General features: G+C 46.9%; 2 protein-coding genes across 2 annotated transcripts in view; both read left to right on the top strand.

Annotated features, from left to right (window-relative positions):
* The first annotated feature begins 1,136 nt into the window (after window positions 1-1,136).
* On the top strand, window positions 1,137-12,836 carry NPM1 (nucleophosmin 1). Its single transcript, XM_040078470.2, has 11 exons — window positions 1,137-1,283; window positions 1,923-2,002; window positions 4,695-4,814; window positions 5,582-5,675; window positions 6,384-6,487; window positions 6,950-7,011; window positions 7,462-7,516; window positions 8,636-8,725; window positions 9,542-9,643; window positions 11,460-11,534; window positions 12,487-12,836. The coding sequence occupies exons 1-11, from the start codon at window positions 1,220-1,222 to the stop codon at window positions 12,523-12,525; spliced, it is 885 nt and encodes a 294-aa protein (XP_039934404.1). The 5' UTR covers window positions 1,137-1,219; the 3' UTR covers window positions 12,526-12,836.
* Window positions 12,837-22,979: 10,143 nt separating this feature from the next.
* The window catches only part of FGF18 (fibroblast growth factor 18), a 65,675-nt gene continuing 63,609 nt past the window's right edge, over window positions 22,980-25,045 (top strand). Inside the window, exons 1-2 of the mRNA XM_040078373.2 lie at window positions 22,980-23,245; window positions 23,531-23,567. Of these exons, the coding sequence (XP_039934307.1) occupies window positions 23,211-23,245; window positions 23,531-23,567 (72 nt within the window). The 5' untranslated portion in view covers window positions 22,980-23,210. The remainder of the gene's footprint in view (window positions 23,246-23,530; window positions 23,568-25,045) is intronic.

The following is a 25,045-nucleotide window of genomic DNA, read 5'->3' as shown; positions in this document are numbered from 1 at the left end:
CCCCACTCTGTACGTCCTTCATGCATGCGCAATTCTTCTCTTGAATTGGGTTGGTGGTCTCGAATTGGGTCAGTGATCTCAAAGGATGAAGTCAGGAGAGTCTTCATCAGGTCTCTGTGACCCTCTGGCACTGTCCAAGGTCCTCTGCTTCGTGATTGATTGATACCAAGTCCAGGTGCTGGCCATTGTTCTTAGTGGTTTCAATCTGTTCTTATGACGGTTCACTTACTCCACTTTTTCTGTAAACAAGCTCATAATATAACAGTTAGCTCCAGCTTGGGCATCTAATAATCACTAGCCTACCATTTACTAATCTAACTTACATCTTGATCAATATAAATTGCTTCTAACCCTTAGCTAAAATCTTAACTCTTTAAAGTCATGTTTCAGTAGCTCTAGGGATAAAATAACCCTGTTATTAAACCTTGACTTTTAACTTTGTTGTGACAGACTTCCCCGTGTGCTAATTCACATTAAAAAGTAGTTTGCTCTCATCACACACCAGCTTAAAAAAAGGTTCTCGCAGTGTTGTTGTCCCTGGCCTTCAAAGCCAGAGGCACAGGGAGCAGTAGCTCGACATGGGAGCTCATCCTAACACGTAACGCACAGGAAAGGAGCTGCTTTCATTCATTTATTATTTTAGTCAAGACAGCAGCAACCAGCTGCCGGCACAGGCTGAGGAGAGCACAGGGCTCTCCGGCGAGCGGAGCCGCTGGGACAGGCGCGGTTGCAAGGCCCTGTGCCAGGCCCAGGGCGGCGCCGCCCAGCCCCGTCTCCACGTGTGGCGCGGCCATGCAGAGGAAGACTGCGCTTGCCAGCCACGCTATGCCCCAGGTGTGGTGCGGCTCTGGGGCGGAACGCTACGAACTCCGTGGCCCCGGGGCAGCCCCGGCTCCATGGCGGCGGTCCCGTACCCATGCGAGCCCCGGCCTCGGGGCAGCCCCGGCTCCATGGCGGCGGCCCCGGACCACTGCGAGCCCAGGCCTCGGCCCCGGCCCCGCCCCCGCGACGCCCCCTGGCGGCCCGCCCGGCCCCGCGCGCGACCACCGTTGGCGTTCACGCGTGCGCAGGGGCCGTACGCGGGGCCGAGGGGCGGGCCCGGAGCACGGCTCTCGCGAGAACGCGGCGCTATATCAGCGAATGGGCGGGCACGGGACTTCCTTTAGAGCGCGTCCGCCCGCCGCGCAGCAGCTTCGGTCAGTCGCGCCCGAGCCCCGCGATGGAGGACAGCACCATGGACATAGAGAGCATGGGCCCCCTGCGCCCTCAGACTTTTCTCTTCGGTAACGCTCGTCGCGCCCGCGTCCGCGCTCTTCCGGGGCCCGCGGGCCCCGTCGCCCCCGAAGGCCCCGGGGCCGAGCGCCGTGCGGGACCGCGGCCTGTGCCGGCGTCGCGCCGCCCCCCCGCGCGGGGGAAGGGCTGGGGGCTCTGTCGGGGCCGGGAGCGCGCAGCGGCCGCTCCCGCGCGCACCCCACGCGGCGCGCGGCCCGCACGTGGTGGGGCCCGTCCCGCTTTGTTCCGCGCTTTGTTCCCGGCGGCTCGGCCGTTCCTAAGGACGCGGCGCGCCGGGAGCGCCCGCGGAGCACGTGGCGGCGCGGCCGGAGGCGGAGCACGTGGAGTGCCGCGCGGCCGCGCACGCCTTGCTCCCCGTCGCCCCGGGGCAGGCCCGGCCGCCCACGGCGGGCCGTACGGAGGTGGCATCACCCGGGGCACCGCGGGGGGCGCTGGGCGGAGGTGGTCTTAAGCTGCTGGGCTAGAACAGGCCGCGCGCTCCCCTGGGGTTTTCCTCACCCCACGTGTTCGCTCCGTGCGTGCCCGGAGCGTCGCTAGTTCTCTGCAAGTACAAGGCCTCAGAGCAGCAAGCTGCGAAATAGCTGGTTAGCAGATATTTGTAGGCTTATAATTAAATTGTCTTCTTACAGGCTGCGAGCTTAAAGCGGATAAGGAGTTTCAGTTTAAAGTAGATGATGAAGAAAATGAACATCAGTTGTCTCTGAGAACGGCAAGTACTGTTTGGTTTTTACAGTTTCCATTTTAAATGCGATGTGCTGTGAGATGTGATTTTTTTTAACGTGTCATTCATTTCTCCAATCATAATTCTAGTAATAATTGTTAGGTAAATCTGTTATAAATAGCCATTTCATATTGGCAGTAGAGCATATTCTGTAATTTCAGATATTTTCTGTATTGAAAAAGTTTCTGCATTGATGTTTCATTGTTTACACCAAGCAAATGCAAAGCTGGAAAAAATCAGAAATAACTTAGGTTGATAAATATATGATAAATGGAGTTGAATGCTACATTATACACCCAGGCATCCCTAATGCAAATAGTGCAGATGCTACAGGAGAAGAGGGGGAAGGATAGGTTTGTAAGACTCATACATAGGCACACTCTTGTAGACTACGGGGAACTTTATTTTGAAAACCATTTCACTGTCTTCCCAAACATAACTCCAGTTCTTTTTCTTTCCCAGAAGCAGATAATAAGTAAATCCAAATAAGAGGGCAGAAGGTTTGTTTTGATTTATTGTCCTTGGTTTGCCCTCTCCAAGGATGTAACTGGAAAGCCCCATCTCTTAATTCAGATAATTCATCTAACAGGCTCCTGTAGAGTTCTTGGGTATGTCCTTGGAGCTTTCTGGTCCCACATAAGTCAGATACAAAGTTTCAGTGCTTTTATTCTGCACTAACCAGGTGTTTTGCGTAGCAGAACAATGATAAGTCCCATCTTAACACACAGGAGATTAAAGAGGTGTAGCATCTTTGTTGCTTAGTGCTATGTTTATTTAAATGCAAGGAGATGCTTTGATGCCTAGAAGCAAAAGAGTCTTAAAATTGTGGACTAATTCCTAGGGCAGAATTGCTTCCTGGAGGTCACTCGCATAATAATGATCACTAAACACTTAATGGTGTTACTTAAAACTTACTTCTTTGTTAGTTATGCGAGTCATGTATTTTCCATCCTTGTATATTATGAGAAGTATAGCCTGGATTTGACAATGAGTAATTTCTTCTAAATTACAATTCCTTTTGATGGGAAGATATAACAGTAATGTATAGGGCAAGTCCATATGAATGTTTGTTATGCAGCTAAAATTAGTGCCACACATCTACTTCGTTGTTAGGCTTGTGGGGGGAATGAAGTCTTATGTCATTAACCTCATCTCATAGAATAAAAAAGGATGATGCACAGGAGAAATGGGATTAAGATACCAAGGGACAAACTAGGAAATGTTCAAGAGATTTGAAGACTCGGAAGGTCTGAGACATGGTTGCAAACAAAAAGCACCTTGTTGAGTAACGGAAGGACTTTAAGATAAGGTGTAAAGGCAGCAAATATCAGGGGGCTGGTCTGTGCTCCTGATAAAAGCCCAGATGAGTAGAGACAGTGCCTGTTAAAATGAAGGTGTGGTGGTGGAGTTGGGCATGAGGTAAAGCAAGATGGGGAGAAAAGAGGGGAAAAGAAAGAAGGGTGGATGCAAGAGGTAAGAGTGCCAGGAGTTTCTGTAAATGTCTTATTAATGACAGCTAAGAACAGGGATGGTCACTGCTTCATTGTCTATTCAGTGTGCGTTCCTTCAGTGTAGAAATTAAAGCATGTGCATGGATGCTTGCCAAACACAAAATGGGAAGTGCTGTAGTATTGAATTGGGGCAAATGACAAGGCACACTCTAAAATTTTTGTCCCACTAGCTGAGCAATTCAATGTTGTTGACGAAACATTAGAGAGATAAGATCAGAGCTGCAATTTCCCCTTTTAATTGCTAATAACAAGATTTGCGAGAAATTGTGAATTCAGTATTCTATTTCCCAGCCTTCAGTCTTAAGTCTGGACCATTGCAGCCTCCTTAAAGCTCAGCTCCTGGAGATGAGAAACCTGTGTGCCTCTGCCCGAGGTGTTCAAACCCACATCTCCTGTGGGGGTTGGAAAGTTTTCTTTGTATGGGCTTTAGGAAAGGAAACACAGCCTTGTGCACTGCTATTGGGAGTAGTTGTAGTACAGGGGTTTCTTGGTTTTCACATCTTCTGCATGTAGTCCTGTCTAAATGACCCAAGGTTCAGTGAACTGGAATTTCAGGCCTGACCACTGTCTGGCACTCGCTTGTCTCTTTGCAGCTATGAGTTTTCACTTTTCAGAAAGTGCCAGATTCTTACTCAGAGTAAAGGATCCAGGCATTTTGGTTTAGAAATGCCTTGGGACAGCAGTTCTCAGTCCATGGTAAATGACACCAAAAGGCATGTGCATAAATTACAGTATTCAACTAAGTTGCTGTTAGACTTGTCCTCAGTGACTGTCAAGTAAGCAAAAGGTGCACAGTGTGGTAAAGGGAAGCAATTTGAAGATGAAATGTGGCAGGAAGGCTATAGGCTTTGATTCTGTAGAGGAGATGATGTGTTTGTACTCCTTTCCTTGGACCAGCATTAGAGCTGACTGAACTTTTCACTGCTGCTTTACAGTGCAGTGATCCAGCAGCAAGTGACCTGATTTCACTGTCATCAAAACATGCCTGGAGGCGCACCTTGGAAGTTTCAGTGTTGTGGAGAAGGGGTATCTGCATGGAATGGAGTCTCATAGAATCATTCCTAGTCAAAAGTGCAAATTTCAGTATTAATGCAGAACAGTGAATGGAATTTAGAAGATTTTAAAATATTTGGGAAGTTGCTCAGACTGCCCTGTTCTTGACTTCACAGGTTACTTTAGGAGCTGGAGCCAAAGATGAATTACACATTGTAGAAGCAGAAGCACTGGACTATGAAGGCAACCCTACTAAAGTAGTACTGGCATCTCTGAAAATGTCAGTGCAGCCTACAGTAAGTGCAAAAACTTGGGAAAATACACTGTAAATTTGGTCTCTAGTGAGAAAAAAATTAGAAATGCCTTAGGTCAGCTGAATTTTAGTGAAACTGAAGTGTGTTCAGAGAAGCGACTGATAGTAAATACAGACATCTTTTTCATGCATAGTGGAGTTAATTGAGTCATCTGGAGATAATTGACTAGTTCAATTATGCATTTTTTAAGTTATAGTAATTATGCGTGGTGTTTATATATGAGTCTAGGCACATGCAAGCGGATGCATCTTTAGGTTGTTGTTGCTTTGTTAAAACCTGGGATAAGAGCAATTAGTTTTTTTCTACAGGTCCCAAGCTCTTTGGCAAGTCTGAAGATGATTGCTACTCTGTTGATTTAGGGGCACCCTGTTGTCATTTCTTCTATCTGGAATGTAATTTGAGTCAACTGCTGATAATAAGCTGCACAATGCTGGGGCAGGTGTGATGGATAATGTTCAAATGGACATTGCTGCCAGGTGGGGTAGAAACAAATGTGCATTGGTCTGGCCTTTGTGTGCTTTAACTGGGATAAGCAATAAGTGTAGTAAACTCCTATATATAACCCCTGCATTATTGACCCTGAGTTGACTCTTCAACACTTGCAGAATACTCTGTCAAATGGGAACTTGGAGTAACTGTGTTAGCCCATGGAGTTTCCAGCTGCTGATGTTGTTTCCACTTAGGTGGAGTGCCTGTTGAGTACACTTTGCCTGGAATATTCAGCTGAATACCAATGCTTTGACCCACAGGTTTCACTGGGTGGCTTTGAGATCACACCACCAGTGGTGTTAAGGTTGAAATGTGGTTCGGGGCCTGTTTACATCAGCGGTCAGCACCTCGTAGGTACGTATGTGTGGTCACTGCTATGTCCTGGCACCTGGCAGCACCAGAAGTTAAGGGATGTGCAGCTGGTGCCTCAGGCAGTGCTTTTGCTGGTACTGACTCCCTGAATCTTCAAGGCGTGAAGTGACTGTTGGGCAAAAGCTGGAAGGAGTGCCTGCCTGCCTTTGTTTGCCATTTGGTTTGTATGGATAAGGGGCATTTATTAGCCTTGCAATTTCAGTTCTAAATTCTCCCTGCAGAAGTGGGTGTTGGTGTCCCACTGTAAGCTTTCTGCTTATCAACTGAGTGTTAGAAGACTGCCCATGAAGTAGTTCTGATTTTTAACTAAACTAACCCAGGACTAGCCTTTTCCTTTGGAGAATTGTCTTTGATCTTTCTCTCTACAAGTTTTCAAATGTGTCTCCTTAGGAATGGAGAAGACTTTATTTTTGACTTTCTATGGTCCATTGTGTGTGAGGAGTGTTCCAAGCAGCGTGTGGAGTGGTTGTTCACGTGGTTTGGATTTCCCTGCAGCAGTATGTGCTTCAGTCAGCTGGAAAACCTCCTAGTCAGTGGTTAGGTCACTAGTGGGAAGCTTCCTGCTGTCAGTTCAGCACCTCTGTCAGACCAAACCTACTTAGTTGTGGGTGATTGCTCTTTCTTACAAGCAGTCTTGCTTTATATTGTTAAATGAGGTGAGGTTTTTACAGTTTGCTTTTGCTTTATCAGCATTAGAAGAAGAACCAGAATCAGATGAAGAGGAAGATGATACAAAAATTGTTAATGCTTCAACAAAGAGACCAGCAAGTGGAGGAGGAGCTAAAACACCACAGGTAAATGGACTTGCAGTCACTCTGTTCACATCATTTTCTTTTAGCTCAGTATTAGTGCTGCCTCTAGGTGGAAGCAGTTAGATGCCTTGCTAGTATAAGTGGGAAGGCACTATGTTTTACTGTAATATACAGAAGGTCCCCAAAGTTTTGCTGGAGGGGTAGATATAATGGCTACTTTTGTAGAAATTCTGTCCCCTGCAGTAGCTGCAGATTCTAGTATAAATATCAGTGTACTGCAAGAGTTGAAGTGCTCATTAAAGTGCTGTGCTACAGGGGAAAGGTTCATATGGCCAGAGCATATGCAGTCACCTTGCCAATAGCGTTGGACTTAGCAGCTGTAAACTCCTGGGTTTAGTGAAATTGATTAAAAGTAGCCTTGTACTTAACCACAGTTGCTGTAGATGGCAGTTGCTCTTTATTGCCAAAGTGGCATCAACACTTAACTGACTTCATTTTTTAAAGAAAAAACCAAAATTAGTGGAAGATGATGAGGATGATGATGAAGACGACGATGACGAAGATGAGTATGTATTCTTGTTTTGATAATGTACTTTAAAATACAGGGCTAACTTTCAGAACATAAACTGTGTGATGTAACTGGGTGCTAAGTGAAAAAGCTTCTCTATCTTGGCTAGGGAAGAGGCATCCTTGCCTTATTTATCTCTACAATGCTATCTAAATTAACATTTGTCAGATATGTCAAACTGGGCTTCCTGCTACTCGTTAACTTCTAATAGTAGTAGTGGAAGTCCCTAGGATATTTCACTTCAGTTTTGAAGAGGAGGGAATGCATTTAACTGCTTTAAAGCTAGTACTTGCTGTAGCACTTTGTCATGTGTTAAGGTATAAAGTAAACTTGGAAAGATTGCTTGCTTCCTTCATGAATAAAACATTTTATTGGGAGGGAGGGAGGGGAAGATCAATTCCTAACATGAATTTTGAGTTATGGTGAGTGACTTCCTTTCTAATTGTAGTGATGAGGATGACTTGGAGGATGATGAGGAAGAAGTTAAAGCACCAGTAAAGAAAGTAAGTGGCTAATACTGTGATATGACAGTAATCAGGCAGGTAGTCTCTTGAATGAGTTAGCACAGCTTCTCTAGAATGTGTGAGGGGGGGATGGCTTAGGTTTAGCTCAGTCTGTGTAGAGGAATTGTAGTAGGGTGTGTGAACACTTCAGTGTGAATGTGCATCCATTCAATCCATGTTTTATTTCCTTGGCTGCAAAGGGGTGACTGGGTCTTAGCCGCACAGGGGTGCAGCTGTCAGACTGGTGTGGACCTGGGCAGCAAATGGAATTCTGCTCAAAGGGGGTTGTGCTTAGCACCCAGTCCTGCATGCAGTGGAAAGGGCCTTGCAGCGATTTCAGCTGCAGAAGGCTGTAAATCTGTGAGCCTGGGGAAGGGTTCCCTGCAGTTCAGTACAGTGTGGATGCAGTGAGCAGTGACTGCGCCTGCAGGTGCTGGTCCATCGGCCCTCGAGGGCCATCTGGTGGTGCAGTAAATGCACAGCAGGGCAGCTGCACAGGGAGCAGGGAGGCTTTTTCTTCTCACGCTTGAGTACTTCAGCTTGAATTTCTATGTTCACACCTACTGTTTAAAAACAGATGTTTAATGTTTTACTTCAGCATGTGCTGCTCTGTCCCTACTGAATTTCCATAGGTGTTAGTGCACAATGGCCTGGTAAAGACAGTCTGAACTGCAGATTTCTGCTATCTCATATGATCTAGGGTGACTGAACAAAATGGTCCCTTGATTTATATGGGAATTTTAGACTTCATGTCTTAGATATGTGCGTGGTATCATGCACATTCCAGACAGTATTTCTGGATGAAATGCCAAATGAGATAATGATTGCGTTACAATGAAAAGATAGCACTGAATGAAGTCATGGAGCTGCAGTGTCACCAGGAATTAATCTTCAAACTGTATCTGCCCCCAAAGGCTGTGTGTTGATATATAAGGAAAGGTGATCTATTTAAGAAAAAAACAGTGGGAGTCCCACATAGTTGTATGGTATCATAACAGAACTTGTTCTTCAGTGTGTGACTGTGCTGCGCCAAGAGGTTTCCTTTGGGCTCCTGTAACATGCTATCTTGAGTTTACTTGCAGTTCGTTTGACAAATAAACTTGTGTTCTTGCTTTTCAGCCTGTTCGTGAGGTTGCAGGAAAAAATATGCAGAAGGCAAAACAAAATGGAAAAGACTCCAAGCCATCCACACCAGCATCTAAATCAAAAGTGAGTGAAAATAATTGAGTAAAACAATGGCTTATTTTAGCGGGGAAGCTAGTTTTCTTGCCCAATGGTAACTTCAGACAGCATACTAACATTCAAATTCGGTTTTTAAATCTTAATATGAAGCATGTTGATGGTACTGTTCACAGCTTCATGCTCTCTGTGAAGCTCTTCAATGATCAATATGTATCTACGATCAATATGTATCTACAGCAGTCAAGATCAGACTTACTGTTCCTTTGGAATATCGGTAATTCTTTAGTTTGAAGGATGAAATCTATTGTTTTTGTGCAGCACCTCGTACAAGAGGGTGACTGCAAGGTGCGTTTCCACTGGAGAGCACTGGAGGCTGCTGCTGCCAGGGAGCTCTCCTGACTGACCCACTGCAGGACTGGCAGTTTCCTTGTTGATGCTGTGTAATTGTGCCCTGCTTCCTTGCTGCACATACTCAGACATGATGCCTGGAAGGTTCATACAGAAATAAGCGTGAGGTGCATGGCAGCACAGCCTCTGAGAAGCACTGCAGGTGTACCTTTTAAAGCATGACCTAATTTGGTTGCTGATGTGGAGTAAACTCTGAATCAGTAAATATTTTGGCTATTTTTTGGTTTCATTTCTATTAAAAGAATGCTAACTATAATAAGTCCAGACTTGAAAATAGTTTGTTTTCATTTTTCTAAGGAATGTGTGGGAAGCATAAGTTTAGGTCTTGTGACTTTCTGAAAACTATATGGACTATCAGTATGATAGATAGTTTTATAAAATTTATCTTCTCTGTAGCTTTATGTGCAAGTTACTAATGAAGTTAATAATTTTCAGACTCCAGATTCCAAGAAGGATAAAACTCTAACTCCAAAAACACCAAAAGTCCCTCTGTCCTTAGAGGAGATAAAGGCAAAAATGCAAGCATCTGTAGATAAGGTGAGTTTTTGGAAATGAGGTTTCTCAGCCTTACTTTTACACTTCTGCCGATGAGAAGAATTGGATGTTTTAAGAAATGCTTATGATGTTGATTGTTGTGCTGTTACTATCAGTGTGTGTTGATGTGAAGCTCAGAGAAATGAAAACACATTTGAAAAAAATAAGCCACTGTACTGGTGAGAAACCAAACCACTTCATGTATTTCTCCAGTAGTGCTGATTAGCAGTTTGGTATTTTTTGGTGAACTGTCTCTGTTCAAATTAAAAAAAATAAAACCCACCAAACCTAAAACAAAAAACCCAAAACCGCTTAGGTAATATTTATTGTAAAGATGACTTAAATAGTGCATAATACACTTTGGGTTACTAAACGAGTAAGTTCCACACATGCTTGGAATGCCTTGGTCTTGAAGCAGTATCCCAGTGCTTGTAAGGCTCAGTAACTTCCAGAAGAGGGAGATAGGTGCCTGTGATATGAGTTGATGCACTGCTACAGACCTGGAAGCATTTGCTTTCTGGAGGGATCTGGGGTTGTCTCCATTCAGTGGATGCTTTACCCTTTGAAGGTGTTGGCAGTTGCTCTGGTTAAGTTTTCATCAGCACTTGGTGGTCACACATCAGTAATATTCTTAGCTGCTATTTAAGTATAACATAATAAATCCAGTTGTAGGCTGGTTGGGTGTAGCAGGGTTGAAGTGCATGGTGCAAGGGCTGTGTTCTGAGTACCCCTGTGCTCAGAGCAGAATGGAGTGAGGGCCTGGCTGTGGCTGTACATGGGGTGCTGAAGAATGTTTTACTAGGAAATGCTGTTTAAGCGCTGTAGTAGTGAGCTTAATGTAATGTTTTATCATGGTGGTGCTGGAGCATCCCTTAGTAAGGGCAGGGGTGTCTGCATTCTGTGTACACAGGACTCCAGCTGACAGCCAGCTAAGTAACAGCTTTTAAAAAATCCCTCACTTGATTCAGAGCAGAACTCTTGTATTAAGGAGGTGTTAGGAAGCTAAAAGCATGAGGTAAAGCAGTGGGAAAATCCAGGCTTTTTGGTTGCAGTTTGAAATATTCCTCGTGTTGCTGTTTTGTTTGAACAGAAATTTGCTGTCTTGTGCAATGTGTTAAGTAGCAGCTAAGTGTGCTGTCCTAATTGGTGTGGGATGTTTCAACTGATTCACCTGAAAAATAAAGTATTTCTCTTGAGGCCTGTGAAAGGAAATTGATGTCTCCTAAAAGAGCGTGCTGTATTATTTTCCTTGGAGATACCAGGAGACAAGTTGATAAACCTATATCTATGAATTATTAACAGATTCTGCCTTGTACATTTGGGCATGTGCAAAGATAATTCCAGGAGTTACAAAGAAATGTTTCTAGAACAGTTCTTGAAATTAATGGAAGTAGTGTATTAATAAGTAGTGCATTAGTTTTAAAGGATAGGTAGAAGGTCAGTTCATGTTTTGTTTTAGAGAGCTGAAGTTAAAAACCTACCTGTGAAGGGTGGTCTCAGGTTGTGTGCTGCAGTAAAAATCCATAAATATGGAATTAGTTCTAGTTTACTTGAGTAGCACGGGGATGTTGACTACAAACAAGGTGATTTTGCTGTTGTGCTCCTCAGCATCAGCAAAGACTCTTGTAGCCACTTCTGTGAGAAATATCTGGCCATGGTAGCAAAACAAACTTTCTAAAATGGTTTAAAGCCGATTAGTGTGGGAAGGCAAGGTGAGTTCAAATTCCACATGTGTTGCAACGGGTTTCGACTTCAAAGGTTATTTATTGAAAGCATTAAATAACCTAAAGACCCTAAAACTTGCTTTTTTCCCAAATAGGGTACTACCCTTCCTAAACTGGAGCCCAAATTTGCCAACTACGTTAAGAATTGCTTCAGGACGGAGGACCAGAAGGTAACTGAATTCATCAGAGCTTGATAAAGTCCAGAAACATTTATAGCCTGACTTAGGGACTCTTTCCCACTTTTTAATCTTTGCAAGCTTTGGACTGTTTCAAAGGGTTACAAACCACAAACAATACTTCAGATTAAATATATGGGAATGGTTTTAAGGGTTTAGTTGGCTAAGATGGGAAGGCTAATACTTTATTACATTTTTCCAGCCTTTATATTGTTGGTAAATTATCTCTTGCTTACTAAACCCACAGAATTTTCCTTTTGGCACCGTATCGGCTAAGGAAATGAGCTGTGGTTTCCCTTGCTGCTGAGTTTGGCCACCTAGGCCAGTCTGGTGTTCAGCCCTTTGTTGGGGAGGGTGTCTGGGAGGGGGAGCTGTTTTCTGGTGGAAATAATGGCATTCTTGCTGCATTCCCTCCCAGAATCAACTGAGCTCTTAAAAGAGCACAAGCCAAAAGGTGGTATCAGGAAAGAAGTTTCTGAATTAGTTATTACTTAACACAGACTAAGCTGAAAATGTCTTAGATTTCCCGATCAAAATTCCTTCAAGTTGATTTTTTTGCAGTGACAGAATTGCATATGCTTTCCTGCTTCCCTCAGTGGTTCAGAGTAAACTTGTCTGATGGACAAATTTACATGTTCCTGAAGGAATGCTGAAAAGCAGTCAGCCTCAGCTTCTGTGGCATTAGGCAGGGTTCAGCCAATACTTGCCTCACTGGTCCACACCCATCCTCTCACTCACCTTGACTGAAGTCTTACTAATGTGACCTAGTGTGAATAAAAGCCTCGTAGCAGAAGGACCCAGTGTCATGTTCTCAACTTGATTTTCTCTGAAAGGAATGTATTTTTGTTATAATTTAATGTCTGTATTTTAAGGAATAATCTGAGATAGTAAACTAAAAAAAATTTAAATTTGATTTCAATTTCTAACTTTCTGTGTATGCTTCCAGGTCATTCAAGCTCTCTGGCAGTGGAGACAGAGTCTGTAAGAAAAGAAAACAGTTTAAACAGTTCGTTAAAATCTGCAGTCTTATTTCTGTAACCATTATTTGGCTGTTCTTTTTACAAATGCTGAAAGAGCTTTCCCTCCTGTGTCTGATAAATGTCATCCAGATTACCTTGCCAAGAATGTGTTGTCCAAAATGCCTGTTTAGTTTTTAAAGATGGGACTCCACCCTCAGCTTCATTTTAAAAATGTATGGAATGTTTTGATAAGGCATGGTGGTGGTCAGACAAATGGAAACGGTGGGGAAACTAAATGTATGTGGAAAAAAATAAAATTTAGTATTTTAATTAAGTACTATTGTTTCTTTTTTTATGGATGGAGGGAGTCTGCGTACTGAACTCAGAGATAATGGGGCTTTAAAGTTCTCTGAGGAGCTACCTTTAAATATTTTAGCTACTTCTCTTAACCAATTACACATAAACTACCCTTGTGTGTTGTCAGCTTCAAAAACAACTCCAGTTCCATGAGCTTTGGAGCTACTGGGCGGATTATTGGTGAGAAGACTGGAGTGGCATGCGGGGTTTCATTGTCTGAAAGTGACCACTAATTATATAATTGCCTAAAACAGCCCTTCCTGCATATCAGTTTCTGACCTGCTTCATTGCACTTTGGTTTATGGTTTCTCTCTAATTACTGGGTTTAGTGGGCCTGAAACTCCACTTGTAAAATGCAATACTTTTGATTTGGGATTTGCTGGCTGTGCTGTTTGTCTGAGGAGCTGCAGAGTCTAGAGTTCCCTCAGATAATGACTCCTGTGAGGGTTTTGTGGAGAGAAGAATTAGCTTGAACGCTGTAGGGTGTGCCTAGAGAGCTCCCTAAGTTCAGAGCCTGTGGGTAAATTCCTGGGAATACTGAAATTAATCTCCATCAAATCCAAAAGCTTAGATAAGCAGGAAGTCCTCTCAGGTCCTCTGGCCTACACATGATGCTAAGAGCCAGAGTTAAATTTTGGGCCATTCTTGTTACGTGAATAAAACCCTCAAAAGTTGTAAGGGCTTTTAGGTGAAGGGAAGCGTGGATGACAAGCCTTGAGGATGAGACTCCTCAAGGTTCCTGTCTCAAATGCTCTGTCATTTCCAATGCGTGACTGTTCTGTCTTGTGTCCAGTAACTGCAGCAATGGGACAGACTGGAAGAATACTCAGAAAACATTCAAACAATTGTATGGTAGCTATTAAACTCTGTGCTAATCATTGCTGTGTTTGAGAATTAACACAACTGGCTTGTGTTCTCACAGCAGGGAGCCCACTGAGTAAAGCAGGTTGAGGTTTTCCCCACTTCAGGGACTAGGAGGACACTTGGGCCCTGCAGCAGGTGGCTTTGCAGGACGTGTGTGCTACTTGGGCATGGAGTCTGTTCCACTGAGCATTCTTAACCACTTGTCTAGGTTGGATGTACAATTTGATTAGTAAAATTGCTACTGAATTTATTTTTTTACTTTTGCTGTTATAAAACCCTTTGTTCCCATAGTTGAGATGCTGGGTGCAATGGAAAACAGTGCAAGTCTCTAGAAGCAAATAGTTCTTTTTGGGAAGACAAAGCCAAGTGAAGAGCATGGTAGCAAAGCAAAATGGTGCAAGTCGTATATCAAAGATTTGTTTAAGCTTGAGTATAATTGCAGCATGTGAAATGGCAGAATATTAGGGTTTGAAATGCCTGTTTTGGTGGGGTTATGTCAATAGATTATGTCATATGCACAAGTGAGAGCAGATTTCCCTGGTGAAATAGAGCTAATGGCACAGACAGGCTTGTTTAAGCAAAATTGCCCTCAATTTTGGCTGAAAGAAGTGAAAATTGTACAGTAATTTCAGCAAGAGACTTTCTAGCCAGTAAAATATTCTGATCATTAAAGTTTTAGGAAAAGCCAGGGTGTGTCTGTAGGTGACTGACCAAAGCAGGTATGGGGTACAGCCATACTCTGCACAAGCATTGCAGGGGGAAGGTGAAGCCTCTATGGGCAGCTCTGATGGAGATCATTGCTGCACTGGTGCTGAGGTGTAAGCTAGGTCAAGTTGTGAGGCTGCTGTTGAATCTCAGGGGGCATATTTGAGGCACCCTCATGGCATAAAAATAACTTCCCTTGGCCCTGGTTAGGTCACCCACTGTTTTCTGACAGCTCATGAAATAGTGAGGGATCATCACTGCCCTACCTTGGGGCCTTGTCCCTAACTGCTGTTGTGCTGGTCATATCTCCAAAGCCTTGCTCCTTTTGGGACTGACCATCTGATGACTGGATGCAGCTGTATCCTGTTGGATATTCATGTGCAGCTGCTAGTTCTTTCACCTTGAACAGAGCCTCAAAGGTTGATTTTAAAAAAAGCACTCAGATGTGAAAATACCTGTTGAAGAGAAAAGACAAATACCAGATGTGGGTTGTTGAAGTACTGCTCTTGACTTTCTGCAGAGTTGAAACATGTTCTTGCCATGGTAATGATGGCAACAAAGCTGGAGTATTTTGATAGCTGTGTTGAGGGTTCTAAGCCTCTGTGTGAAGCTGGTCTTTGAGGATGGCTTATCTGAGAGGCTGGAGCTCCACGGCCAAATGCATTGATATTTCCTCACTCTGTGATGGGAAAACAACTTGACTTCCTTTACAAGATGGTGAAATGCCTCTCCAGGTAGCAGTGCCTTCACCTTTCCTTTGTGCATTGGGAATTTTCCCTACTTCAGCCTTTCCTGTTGCAGAACCTGTCCTGGCTTTTTTGATGTTTCATTTCCTTCTGTGAGTTTTGTTCCTTACAGTGAACAGGTAGCTGGTGTCTCCCTGCACAGGACAGAGGGAAGAAGAACACCCAGCTGAGTGGGGGTGTGAGACCATGCAGAGTTGGCTGCTAATAGAGCTGCTCCATAAGGATCTACTTTGTCTCCAAGTCCCTGGTGACTCTTGGCATCTCCCTGCAGAAGAGGTGATAACAGAAGGACACCATTCTGTCAGGAGCTCTCGGCCTGTGCCTTATTCCCAGGGGTGCTTGTGGCGCCCTTAGGTCTGTCCTGGGGTTCAGTTTGCTCCTGTGATACAGCAAACCTGCCAGAATGGCTTTTTGGAGTCCAGGGGCTGGGATGAGGACAAGCTCTTATTTTGCCTGTGCTCAGCAATTGTTGCAGCCTTTGGAGAGAAGCAACTCGACCATGGCTGGCAGGAGGGTTGGGAGTGTGTGTGGGCTGAGGTAATGGAAAGCAGGGCCAGGATGGGTGGTGGTTCTGGGCTCCTTGCCACCCAGACGCTCCCTCAGGGGCTAAGTTTATGCTCCTACCCAGATACCCCAAACCGTGTCCTGTCTCTTTTGCGTGTGCCATTGCTGACTAGCAGCCAGACTCTCAACTTTGCCTTCTCTCTCTCTGGAACCAGCACCTAGATCCTTATTCTCCTCACTGTTTTCCCAAATGGGCGTTAAAGACTGGATCCTACTTAGAAATGTCAGAAAAAGCTGCAAAAGAATGGGGTGGTTTGGAGCTCAGTGTTGGATGGAGACCAGCACCTTTATTCCTGCCCTTGGCTAGTGGGCAGTAGCTTCTGGCAAGTAGCAGCAAGTGCAATTGGTTATGTTGAGTGAGGTTTGGAGGTTTTGTGATCTGGTATTTATTAAGGATTGCTTTGTCTGAGCCTGGTTCTCAATGTGAACAAGGACAGCTGAGCTTGTGTGATGGGTTGCAGAAGTGATGCTCGACTTGGCAGTGTGCCTGAAGGGGCCTGACTTGTCCTCCTGTTTATAGGTAGCACAGGGAAACCCTGCTGGCTGCTCGCTGGTTTACCTGCATGGACACTTTTGGAAACAGTTCTTTGTGGTGTTGGATCAGCTCTTCAGCAGCTGGCCTTTGGATTGTCTTACAAGCAGAACCTAATTGGGACCAAGTAAATCAATCAAATATATCAAATGTTGATTAAGATGTGTGCTGTGGGGGCCACCTGTATGGCCTGTGTCCAGTTGCATGAAGATGACTTCCGCTCTTCTCCTTTCTTCAAAAACTTTCTTCTCCTTCCACCACTTCCGTCACCTCTCCCTGACCAAGCTGTAAGAGGCTCTATGGGAAAAGAGCCTGCAGAGAAAGCAAGCAATAAAGGGCGATGAGTAGAAGGGGGAAAAGGTGGCCAAGGGTCAAAGGTGAGAATGGGAAAAGTGAAGGTGCCTCTGACAGTGCCTACCCACACTGACCTGGCCGTGCCAGCGCTGTGTGCTGCTGCCCAGAGCCTTGTCCAGGACAAGGGCATGGCCACCACCCTTCTTGAACTGCAGATGACGAGAGGGAACAGAGCTAGGCCACTCAGAGTTAATGCACCTGATTCACCTCAAGTGATTAGCTTATGCTGGTACTAGAAACAGTCTGTTTTAATTGAAGGCAATTTTGTTAGAAGGGTCCTGCAGTCTTAACCAATTGCTGGGGCCTGAAATCTGCTGAGCCCCATCCAATTCTGTTGACTTACTGTGTTTAAGAGAAAACAGTTTCTCTTGCCTGTTTTCAAATTAAACCTTAGGTTTTACATTGATTTTTTTTTTTCTAGTGAGTAATAATTGCAGGGACAGTTGAAGGTGCATTGTAGCTGTTGAGGTATTTGGCATTTCACCACTGCAGCCACCTTTATCTCTGCCTGTTCATGAAACTTTTCCCACTGCTCCTTGTATTTGTCCCAAAGCTTGTAATTGTGCTATTTTCCCAGGAATGTTCTTGATGAAAGGCTCCTAGCAGCCCTTATTGTGCTATTTTGAGGCAGTGAATGTTATCTGGGCACTGCTTTGAGTGGTGTAAAGCTGTTCCCTGGGTGTAAATGTGTGTGAGGGCACCAACAACAGTGCACAGCTACAGCTAATGAGTAAAGCTTTTAATTTAATAATAAAGCTACCTCTGGTGTTTAGGACGTTCTTCCCTGATCCTTAAATATTTTTCCCATACTTTTAAGTCTTTCCTACCAATTTTGTACATGGAAAATAGATTTTTAACTAAATGGCTGTAGCTAAGGGCAATAACATGTCATGGGACCACTATAGTGCAGAACCCAGCCAGTCCTTGTGATCTCCAGAGAGCACAGGACAGGGAGACTGGGGGATCTTGACTTCATTTTTAGGGTCTTGAACTAGGAGAGATGTTTCTACTTGTTCCCTCTAGCTTCATGGTTGTAAATAGTTCTTTCCAACTCCACATCTTGCCACAACCTTCTCCTTGCTTTAGCCTTCACTGCTCTTCAAACTTTTCAGTCTTCTGATCCTTTTCAGTTGCTCCTCCATCTTCCCTAGCCACTGCTGTTGAGGCAGCACAGCCTTTCCCTGGTCTCTAGGAAAAGCTTGGGCACCACTGCAAAGCTGGTGCTGCTGCATGAATCCATCCCCTTTCTGCTTTGCCTGGCAGTGTCCCTGAGAGCCCAGCTGTGGCTGGTGCCTTCATTGTGGCTGTGGTGGAGAATGCTGATGAAAGCCCTGCTGCTCTGCCTCTGAGTGCATGGAGCTCTGCTTGTTGGAGATGCTTGGGCATGCCCCAGGAGAATGGGACTTCCAGGACTGTCTCTCTACTGATCTGTGACATTGATTTTCCAGAAAAATGCCATTTTCCAATATATTTCTGTGTAAGTCCATCCATATGATATTTTTTGAATTCTTGCTCTGATGCAAAGTGTGACTACAGTTCCTCTTCAGAAAGATTAGTGGAAACACGGGTTTTTCCAGCGGTGTTTTCAGAAACTGTCCTGTACCACAGCCCACCCTGAGTTCCTTCATGGTCACTTACTCACTGGTGCCATGACTGAGGACAGTGACACAGGGCATTGAGAGGTTGGTGATGGCACTAGTCAGTGCCTGCATCAGCCCTGAGCTGGCCCTGCAGTGGCACTGCCAGCTGTAGGGACGTGGGTGTGACATCCTGCCTTGAGCCATCAGCTGGGGCAGAGGACAGGGTGGTGGTGTGGGGAGGGATTGGTCATCCCACAGACAGGGCGTGAGATGGTCGCTTCCTGGAGACAGCTTAATTCAGGAGACTTCAGTCCAAGAGCTTTATGTTTAAGAGCTGTTGAGCTGAAAAGCTCCAAGTTAAGGAAATATTAAGTTTTGAAGCTTAACAGCTTGTGTGTTTTTTTTTTTTTTTTTAGGGAAAAGTGAAACCATAGAGGAATATAAATCCAAGGAGCCAAGCCTTAGGATTTAATGCAGTGCAAAGGCTGAAAAGTGGAATTTCCCACTGGTTTGTGTAGGGTTGTCTGCAGAGGTTGGCTTGTTCCTGCCTCCCTTCAGAAGCGTTCTAGTAGCTGCCATGTGTTTTCAGAGGGGAGCTGCAGTGCTCCTGTGCACTGGGATCAAGGAAAACCCGTATGTGTCCACCCTGTGCCAGACACTGGAGCAGGGTGGCTGGGCTGGGGGACACAGGGTGGGGGCAGGCTCTGGCTGAGGGGCCCTGGGCACTGGAGAGGGGCTGGATACCCAGGAGAGCAGGGTACTGAACTGGTCTGCCCTTTAGCTTGAGATGTCTATCATTGTCAGGGATTTCATTTGCCTCATTATTTTGCTGATAAAGTACTGGGATTTGTTATATGAGTATGCTGGAGCTTTTAGAGGAATCTGAGGTTTCAGTCCCCAAATCCCATTGAAATCCAAAGGGTGTTCCAGTGGAGTAAAACCTTTGTAAGCTCTGAAAGCCTGCCTGCTGAATAGTGCCTGCCTCTCTTAGGTTTCTTTTCTCTTATAAAGTAATGATACAGATCAGAATAAGGGCTGTAGCATGCTGGGTTCTCCCTCTGCAAGGAGCCTCGAGACATCCCTGTGGTCAAGAGCTGGAAGGGATGCTGTGCTTGCCTCTGTTCCCAAGAAGTCCAGGCTGTGATAGCTGAATCCAAGTCCTGACTGTTCTTTACCATGTTTCTTCTGCAAGACTGTGCCTGAATGTGGTGGAGTTTAGGCTGAAGTTCTGTCCTGGACAGTTCAGGGTTGTTTTGAAATGGCTCTTCTGTCAAATGGCAGTAACTGCAAAGCATCCCCTCCTTCCCTGTCTGTCCAGACTATATGGCAGAAGTGTTCCTTACCTTGGGATGAAGTTGTCTTTTTGTGTGTAAAGTGGATAAAGACAGAACATGCACCCTGGTCAGTCTGAAACTTGTCTTTCCTTTTACCAAGGCTTTCAAATCAAGAAAACATTTTCAGCTGGATTTTCCTTTAGGAAAAGTTTGCTTATAGGAACAACCCAAGGCTGGAGATGCAGATGACAGGAGCAAACCATGGATTTGCTCACTGGAAGCAAGGCTGGGATGTAGAGCTGAACTTGGTCTTAGTAAAACATCAGCCCAGGTTTTTCATTTTAATTTAAATCTTGGTGTGCCAGATGCAGCGGAGCAACGTCCTGGCCGTTCCTGCTGGCTTCTCTTTCACATTCCAAAGGGGTGTCTGGGGTGGGAAGGCTTCCCACTCAAGCATGCTCTTAAGTCCTTGGCCCCATTGAATGGGCTCCATGCTCTGTGAAATGCCTGCTCCTTGTGGGATATGGACCAGTGGAGCAGGGGGTGTGAAGCTCATTTCACCAGGAGCACCTTCTCTGCCCTGCAAGTGAAAGGTCAGCTGCTCAGTCTTTGATTTGAGCTGCTGAAGGGTGGTCACTAATCCAATAAGCCACCAGGGCACTGTAGGACACAGCCTTCGTTCAGGCATTTGCAAGGGTGAGTGGAAGGCAGCAACCCCAGGAGCTCCCAGAGCAGTGCACGGTCCTACCTGGCCCTGTCTTGCTTTATAAAGTGTTGAGAATGTCAGGCTCTCGGGAACGTGCTGTGCCAGCCTTCACACCCTGAGCATGCTGTAAGAAAAATAAACAGCCTTAAAGGTTTTCCAGTGGGCATTGGCTGCTCTGGCTGGATTTGTACTGGGAATCTGATCATACAGGAGCCTTCAGCAGTGGAGCAACAGGTCTGGGTGTGGAGTTTTTAATGATAGATAGACACACACACATATATACACACACACATATATTCATAACAGCATACAGCTAAATTATATTTCTATTTTTTCAGAGACAGGTATGAGCTGCCTCTTCTCTATTCTGCACTACATCTGTGTTGTTCAAGACTAGTAGTCTGAGATTCACCCAGTATTGGTATTATTCTCCAGGTAACTATTTTGATATTAAAGATTAAGGGGTTTTGCCAGACCACTGAGGCACAAAGGATGGATCTATTTTAAATAAAGAACTTGTGTGATTACAAATGAAATAGTTGAAAGGAGAAAACTCTCACGTGCTCTCTTTCAAACAACCCCTGGTGTTGCCCTGGCAGTTCTTGCTCTTTGAGGTGGCCCGGTCCTCCCGGCCTGTGTGGATCCAAGTTCTTCAGGTCATGGCTGTGGGGGCAGCTGTGCTGCCTGCACATGGCTCCTCAGCATGGTCTGGGCCAGAGTCACCTGGGATGAGTTTTTCCATGTGTAGCTCACAGCTCTGTTGTAGCTGCTGTAATTTTACCTGCTGTTGGGGCAATTAAAATGATAAATGTAGCAGCAGCTTCACAAGTTCCTTTTCTAGGTGTTCTGCTTCCAGCCACGTGCAGCAGCTCTGGGCCAGCTTGGGTGTTGGGGAGAGCCATCAGTCACCATCTGAGGAGCTTTTTTTGGAGGCAGGTGATGGGGCTGCCACGATGAAAATCCTGAGGAGCAGTCAAAGCTCACACCCACAGGTGGCTGTGAGTGTTTTGGAGGAGTTACTGCCTCTGGCTTTGCAGAACTCCTGTGTGCATTGGGCAGCAGATACTGGACTTAAGGTGAGGGGCTGGTGCATGTGGAAATGCTGGGCATGACCCTGTGCTGTGGGACTGAGAAGCACCTACTAGCATAAGATGGCACAGGCCAGGCTTCTGCCACCCAAACTGCTTCCAAGAAATGAGATATTGGTGATGATTAAGGATATAGGTAATATTTTCCCATCTCAGCTAAATACTGTGATCTTGTGAGTCCCCAGATTTTGTATTGTTCCAGTGTAGGCATCTCAGTGAGCTCAACTTGTAGGGCTCAGGATGGTGGCTCTGATGTTCTTGGCCATGTGTGAAAACAGCTTTCAGCTGTGGGAAGGTGCCGTGGGACTGCTGGGACAGGGATGCATGGGGCCTCTGATGTTGGTGACATCAGCAATTGACAGCAGTTTTGGGTTTTTTTTTTTTAAACTTGCAGATCCATGAGACCAGAAGTGTGAAGTCTGCTGCATACATCACAAGCGTGTTAGTGCTGGAGGTTTTGATCGCTGTTCTAAACCTTAATGTTTTCTATGCCTCTTGGGCCTGAAACTGGGGGCCAAAAAACCCTGTGACTTGATACCTGAAGGCTCCCAGTGACAAGCTCCAGGGATTGAAGATGCTGCTTGATTTGTGGCCGAGAGTGCTGGGGGAGCAAGCACCTTGGACCCTTGCAGAGATGGGAGCAGCTGGGCCCGACACACTGCACTGATGTACGCTGTTATTCGAGTGGAGAATTTGGAAAGCTCAGAGTTCTGAGCTATGGTTATGTTCTCACTTAATAAGGTGTTAACTGACGTTGGGTGCTCTTTGGAGAGTTCGGCTATGCATGGAGGTTAACGGTTCCTGGCATCTTCTCTGCTATAAACGAGCTTTCAGACAAGAGGAAAGAGTTACCACACGCTACCAACGTGTAGCGGGTTTTTTTGGGTTTTTTGGGGGGTTTGTTTTTTTTTTTTTTAAACCTAAAGCAAACCCCCAAACAACTCCAAAACCTCCCCAAAGCTGAGGCAGCCTGCGGCCTTTCCCCGGGGCTGCGGACGCTGCGGGGCGGCAGAGCGGCCGCTGGAGGGCAGGCGAGCCGTGCGGAGCGGCAGCGGCGGCGCCGGCACCCGGCGCTTTGACCCCGCCGTCCGCGTCCCGCCGGGGAGCGGTGCCGGGCCCATGGAGCGGGCGCCCGCGGCCGTCCCGGCCCGTGAGGGGCCGCTCCGGGGCTGCCGGGCCCCGCTGCCGCGCGGCCGGGGCTCGGCGGGCGCGGGACGCGCTCCCGCCCCGTGGGAGGTAAGGGAGCGCCGGACCCCGGGCAGCCGCACGCGTCGGTGGAACGGGGCAGCGGCCGCCGCGCCGGGGATTCCGAGCCCCTCGCGTCCCGGGCGAGCGGCGGCGCCGCCCGTTCCGTCGGGTCGGGGAGGGCTCCGGGGAGCCCGACCCCGTCCCTCGCTTATTCCGTAAAAAAAAAAAATTCTTCCCCGGCCGGCGCTGGCCGCGGCCGGGCGGTGCCCCCTCCGCGCAGGCGGTGCCGGCCCCGGGCCCGCCCGGGCGGGTCCCGCCTCCCGCTCCGCGCCCCGCGCATCGCTATGCCGCCCGCCCGGAGCGCGCGGGGCGCGGTGCGGAGCGGAGCCCCGAGCGGGGCGCGGCGGCGGCCGAGAGGCTCCATCCGCCCGGCGGGGCTGGCCCGGCCCGGAGGGACGCGGGGGGGCACTTGCTGATGGTCGGAAGTTACTGACAATAAGCACCTTCATCCCCCCAAAGGCGGAGAGAGGGAGAGGAGGAGGAGAGACGGGGGGAGAGGAGAGCTGATGCCTGACGAGTCACTCGGCGGAGGCAGAGCGGGCGGTACCACAACTTCCCGGCGGCGCGGAGCGGCGCGGAGCAGCGCGGCGCGGATCGCAGCTCGCCGGCCGGATCGCTCCCATGTCAGCGCGGCGGCGGGGGACTGCGCTCCGCTAGCGACCAGCCGCCGGCCAACCCTCTCCTCGCCCAGCGATGTATTATTCACTGCTCTCAGCCTGCACTTGCCTGTAAGGATTATGGCATATTTCTTTTTTTTTTTTTTTTTTTTTTTTTAATTTTTAAAAATATTTTTTTTTTTTTTAAAACTTTCATTCTGGAGGCTCTGGTTGCATTTTCCTTGCAGCCAGGTGGTAGTGGGGACCTGAGCCTTTCTATAAGCAGAGCATCGCTCTGAGCCCTTTAAAAAATTAAAAACAAAACCAAAACAAAACAAAAAAAAATCAACTTTAATAATTCTACCGCATCATTTGATCTTTTGTTGCTTCTTTTTTTTTTTTTTTTTTTTTCTCCAGATGTTTACATTTCCTGCTGCTGTGCTTTCAGGTACAGGTACGTGTCCTTTCTGTCCTCTCTCGCTTTTGGTTGTAAAATAGAAACAAAGGCGGCGTGCTGACCTCGAGTGCCAGGCAGGTTTGGCTGGGGCTTTCACTTGTTTCCCTCTAGTTTTTATAGCTGTATTAAACAGAGCCCCGCACCAGATGCTGGAGTGTCATTTACCCTGGACCAGGGCTTCCCCTGTGCTCAGCTCCCGTTCTGTGCCCGGTTGTTCTCGGCCGCCGGTGCGGGCAGGGGTGCAGCCGGTGCGCCGGTAGCCTGCCGTAGCGGGATCCTCTGGAGCGCATTAACCTGGCTAACGATGTGAGAGGGAGTGCTGGACTCTGCTTGCACAATGTTGATTGATGCACTTGCCTTGGAAGAGCAGGCACTCTCCTGTTCGCCCTTTTTTCCCTTCCCTTCCCTCCCCCCCCGCCCTTCTTTTTTTTTACCTTTTTTTTTCTTTTTCCTCTTCGGGAACTCACTCCCAAAAACTGATGCTTTGAAAAACACAAGTTTTCCCAGCCAAGAGAAGGAGGCTGCGAGCTCCCTCCCTATTATCCAGTAGAACGCCGTCCAAGTCAGCTCCAGCCTTTGATCCTGCCTCGGCAGGAATGAGGCGGTTGGAGCAACACCCTGAGCGGGGCTCTGCAGCCCAGGTGCCCGCGGGACGGGGATGGCAGCTGCCCCCGTGGCCACGCGCCCCACTGCCACAGGGATTTTAGCTGGAGCACACCCACCTGCAGGGCCGGGAAGAGCAGGTGCCACTTCTCCGGTGGCTCCAGCCACCCTCCCACCAGGGCTGGGGGGCGCCTGTGCCACCCTTGGCCCTGATTTTGCTTTGGCCGGGATTGCACCTGCTCACCCTCTCCAGATGTCCGGCGGCAGCAGGGGATGGTCCTGGATGACCACAGCCTTGGAGGGGGCTCCGTCCCTCTGGCCGAGCTAAAACCCAAACCAGCCCCATTCCCCTGCTCTCCCACCCATCCAAAAAATCCCCGATCACATTTTTTCCCTCACCCTCTCCAAAAACTGCTGCTTAAACCCGACACTAGCAGAGCCTCCCCTGGTGAAGCAGCCTCCCCAGCCGGAGAGGATCCTCAGCTGTAAATTACACTGCGGTTGGAAGGTGTTTGCTCTGTTTCTCTGGTGAGTGTTTTTTTCAGCCCGAGGAATCACAGGCTGCAGCACCGGAACCTTTGCAGCGGGAAGAGGGTTTTTTTGTGCTTGTGCGGTAACTGAAGTTAATCAGCCCTCCAGCCCCCTTCCTCTCCCCCTCCCTTCGGTGCTTTTAGTGAATCAGAAAAAGTTTGGCTGGCTGCCTGGAAAGCACTTGCTAAAATCTGATCTCTTACTTCAGCAGCCTTAAAACAAAGTTATTGGCATTTATACAGTTGGAACTTGCAGGCTTCCAAAGCAATAAAATAATAAAAAAGAAAAAAAAAAAAAAAGAAAAAAAAAGGAAAAAAAGAAGAAAGCTCTGTGCTATGGTG

Source organism: Hirundo rustica, chromosome 14, assembly GCF_015227805.2.
Source record: "Hirundo rustica isolate bHirRus1 chromosome 14, bHirRus1.pri.v3, whole genome shotgun sequence".
NCBI classification, from domain to species: Eukaryota; Metazoa; Chordata; class Aves; order Passeriformes; family Hirundinidae; genus Hirundo; species Hirundo rustica.
Note: the sequence above shows the minus strand (reverse complement) of the source record. Positions and strands in the feature narration are given on the sequence as shown.

Coding starts and splice junctions, on each gene's coding strand:
- NPM1 (XM_040078470.2), top strand. CDS start 1,220: ATGGAGGACAGCACCATGGACATAGAGAGCATGGGCCCCCTGCGCCCT. Junction 5,676..6,383: donor CAGCGGTCAGCACCTCGTAG/GTACGTATGTGT, acceptor TTGCTTTATCAG/CATTAGAAGAAGAACCAGAA. Junction 11,535..12,486: donor TCAGGACGGAGGACCAGAAG/GTAACTGAATTC, acceptor GTATGCTTCCAG/GTCATTCAAGCTCTCTGGCA.